The sequence below is a fragment of the Haliotis rubra genome, unplaced genomic scaffold, assembly GCF_003918875.1.
Source record: "Haliotis rubra isolate DU_JTF1 unplaced genomic scaffold, ASM391887v1 Scf111, whole genome shotgun sequence".
Taxonomy (NCBI): Eukaryota; Metazoa; Mollusca; class Gastropoda; order Lepetellida; family Haliotidae; genus Haliotis; species Haliotis rubra.
The window spans coordinates 776931-781324 of record NW_025765015.1 but is presented as its reverse complement, the minus strand read 5'-3'; the positions used below and the strand labels follow the sequence as shown (position 1 = coordinate 781324).

At 43.4% G+C, this 4394-nt stretch overlaps 1 protein-coding gene across 1 annotated transcript; it reads left to right on the top strand.

Moving 5' to 3' along the window:
- Window positions 1-2618: 2618 nt before the first annotated feature.
- Window positions 2619-3437, top strand: LOC124288345 (extensin-like). Its single transcript, XM_046724862.1, has one exon. The coding sequence runs from the start codon at window positions 2619-2621 to the stop codon at window positions 3435-3437; it is 819 nt and encodes a 272-aa protein (XP_046580818.1).
- Window positions 3438-4394: the final 957 nt, after the last annotated feature.

Below are 4394 nucleotides of genomic sequence, written 5' to 3'. Positions count from 1 at the left end.
TTGCCAACAACACAGGACATACAGAAATGTACTAGTACTAGAGTATACTCTTGCCAACAACACAGGACATACAGAAATGTACTAGTACTAGAGTATACTCTTGCCAACAACACAGGACATACAGAAATGTACTAGTACTAGAGTATACTCTTGCCAACAACACAGGACATTACAGAAATCTACTAGTACTAGAGTATACTCTTGCCAACAACACAGGACATTACAGAAATGTACTAGTACTAGAGTATACTCTTGCCAACAACACAGGACATTACAGAAATGTACTAGAAATCTATACTAGTACTACTCTTGCCAACAACACAGGACATTACAGAAATCTACACAGTACTAGAGACTCTTGCCAACAACACAGGACATACAGAAATCTACTAGTACTAGAGTATACTCTTGCCAACAACACAGGACATTACAGAAATCTACTAGTACTAGAGTATACTCTTGCCAACAACACAGGACATACAGAAATCTACTAGTACTAGAGTATACTCTTGCCAACAACACAGGACATACAGAAATCTACTAGTACTAGAGTATACTCTTGCCAACAACACAGGACATACAGAAATCTACTAGTACTAGAGTATACTCTTGCCAACAACACAGGACATACAGAAATCTACTAGTACTAGAGTATACTCTTGCCAACAACACAGGACATTACAGAAATCTACTAGTACTAGAGTATACTCTTGCCAACAACACAGGACATACTCTTGCCACAGAAATCTACTAGTACTAGAGTATACTCTTGCCAACAACACACAGGACATTACAGAAATCTACTAGTACTAGAGTATACTCTTGCCAACAACACAGGACATACAGAAATCTACTAGTACTAGAGTATACTCTTGCCAACAACACAGGACATTACAGAAATCTACTAGTACTAGAGTATACTCTTGCCAACAACACAGGACATACAGAAATCTACTAGTACTAGAGTATACTCTTGCCAACAACACAGGACATTACAGAAATCTACTAGTACTAGAGTATACTCTTGCCAACAACACAGGACATACAGAAATCTACTAGTACTAGAGTATACTCTTGCCAACAACACAGGACATTACAGAAATCTACTAGTACTAGAGTATACTCTTGCCAACAACACAGGACATACAGAAATCTACTAGTACTAGAGTATACTCTTGCCAACAACACAGGACATTACAGAAATCTACTAGTACTAGACATCTTGCCAACAACACAGGAATACAGAAATCTACTAGAAATCTACTAGTACTAGAGTATACTCTTGCCAACAACACAGGACATTACAGAAATCTACTAGTACTAGAGTATACTCTTGGACCAGAAATCAAGTACACAACAACACAGGACATTACTAGCTAGAGAGTATACTCTTGCCAACAACACAGGACATTACAGAAATCTACTAGTACTAGAGTATACTCTTGCCAACAACACAGGACATACAGAAATCTACTAGTACTAGAGTATACTCTTGCCAACAACACAGGACATTACAGAAATCTACTAGTACTAGAGTATACTCTTGCCAACAACACAGGACATTACAGAAATCTACTAGTACTAGAGTATACTCTTGCCAACAACACAGGACATACAGAAATCTACTAGTACTAGAGTATACTCTTGCCAACAACACAGGACATTACAGAAATCTACTAGTACTAGAGTATACTCTTGCCAACAACACAGGACATTACAGAAATCTACTAATACTACTAACAACACAGAGACAAATCTACTCTTGCCAACAACACAGGACATTACAGAAATCTACTAGTACTAGAGTATACTCTTGCCAACAACACAGGACATTACAGAAATCTACTAGTACTAGAGTATACTCTTGCCAACAACACAGGACATTACAGAAATCTACTAGTACTAGAGTATACTCTTGCCAACAACACAGGACATTACAGAAATCTACTAGTACTAGAGTATACTCTTGCCAACAACACATTACAGGTACTAGAGTATACTCTTGCCAACAACACAGGACATTACAGAAATCTACTAGTACTAGAGTATACTCTTGCCAACAACAACACAGGACATACAGAAATCTACTAGTACTAGAGTATACTCTTGCCAACAACACAGGACATTACAGAAATCTACTAGTACTAGAGTATACTCTTGCCAACAACACAGGACATTACAGAAATCTACTTACAGTACTAGAGTATACTCTTGCCAACAACACAGGACATTACAGAAATCTACTAGTACTAGAGTATACTCTTGCCAACAACACACAGAAATGGACATTACAGAAATCTACTAGTACTAGACATACACTTGCCAACAACACAGGACATTACAGAACCAAGTCCTGCAGCGTCCGGGATAATCCCTTGCTTAGCTGCTCCGTACCTCCTACTTCCGCTACCCTGCTCCTGTACCCTACTCCCAAGCTACTCCGCTCCCGTACCCTACTCCCGCTACTCCTGCTCCTGTTCCTAATCCTTTTGCTACCCTGCTCCTGCTTTCCACCCTACTCGCTATTACTCCTCTCCTGTACCCTATTCCTGCTACCCCGCTCCTGTACTCCTACTCCTGCTACCCTGCTCCTGTACCCTCCTCCCGCTACCCATTTTATGTACCCCTGCTTCCTGTACCCCTACTCCCAGTCTACCTGCCCTGTACCTCCTACTCCCACTACTCCGCTCCCGTGGTACCCTACTCCCGCTACCCTGCCTGTTCCTCACTTCCTGCTCCCTGCTACCCTGCTCCTGTACCCTACTCATGCTTACTCCGCTCCTGCACCCTACTTGCGGCTACCCCTCTCCTGTACCCTACTCCCCTACTCCGCTCCTGTACCCTACTCCCCGCTACCCTGCCCCCTGTACCCTACTCCCAAGCACCCTGCAACCCTGCTCCTGTACCCTACTCCGCTACCCCTCTCCCTGCACCCTACTCCCTGCTACTTCGCTCCTGTACCCTACTTTAGGCTTGTGCTACCCCTGCCTCCTGTACCCTACCTGCTCGCTACCCTGCTCCTGTACCCTACTCCTCTGCCGCCTCCCTGTACCCTACTCCCCTACCCCTGCTCCTGTCCCCTAGTCCCACTACCCTGCTCCTGTCCCCTACTCCTGCTACTCCGCTCCCGTGCACCCCACTCCCTCAAGCTACCCCGCTACCCCACGCTCCTGTACCCTACTCCCGCTGCCCGCCCCCTGTACCCTACTCCCTGCTACCCCGCTCCCGTACCCTACTCCCGCTTCTCCGCTCCCGTACCCTACTCCCGCTACTCCGCTGCCCAGATACACCTGATTATCCATAGTTTGTCTATTCCCCTTTCCTCCATCCCCTCCCCAACCACTCTCAAGCCCCCAGCCTTCCTAATAATCCCCTACTTGCCATCCCTGCCAGTGCAGATAAAGTCAATGCTGTGTTACAATTATAACTTGCAATGAAACTCTTGTTACTAAATGCCATTCGGCTCCTGTTTCTATTCTACTCGACTGTTGAAGCTTACATGGATTGGTAACCCTGTACAGGTCTCCCTTACGCAACAGTATCGCTACTCCTGTCGATTGACATACCTATAAACACAAACCATTTTAATTATTTGCACATGCCCTTTGGGTTTGCTAATGATAAATGAATTCCCCAGGTTTAACGCTTAGTGAGGTAAACATCTTTCAACACGATCTTAACATTTACTTTTTTCACGGCTGAAATGGTAACGTTGGGACCGGATAACCCAGCACGTTAGATGTATAATCACGTTTTCATTGTTACTACGACTTAGAATGACGCAGGCTACAAAACGTGTCCACGGTTTAGACCTAGTTTTACACCAAGTCCCAGTTTAGCGTGGGTTTAAACTACGGCTCGTATTACAGAAGCAGGTTTGTCAATGATAGTAGTTTAAACCAAGGTGTAGAGACCATCCCTGACGATTTTGGTATTTTCGAAAAAGGTTTAATGTCGGCAAAATTCGGTTCTCGTCGGGATCGTGTACGAAGTTTACACCTGGTTTGTAGAAATATAACCCAAAATTCAGATGCATGGAACACTGTGGTGATTTATTGTGAAGTAAAGCAAACATTACTCTTTCAGTGACTAGCAGGTACCATTAACACAGATACACATTTATTTCCACTACCTGCGTGTGGAACAAATTAATGTACAACAATACACCTCGGCATACTAACTTGAAAGTAACAACCCAATGACACAAATTATTCGGTTTCAGCTCTCAACATGAGCTAAACATCTCAGCAGTCTAACCACATCGAACATATTACTTACTCAACATGAGAGTTGATATTATGAGACAAACTAGAGTATGGGCATATATGTGTCCATTTACTGTATGCTGAAACAATTGTACCAGAAATGAGAACACTTCGGCGTACTTACTTCGT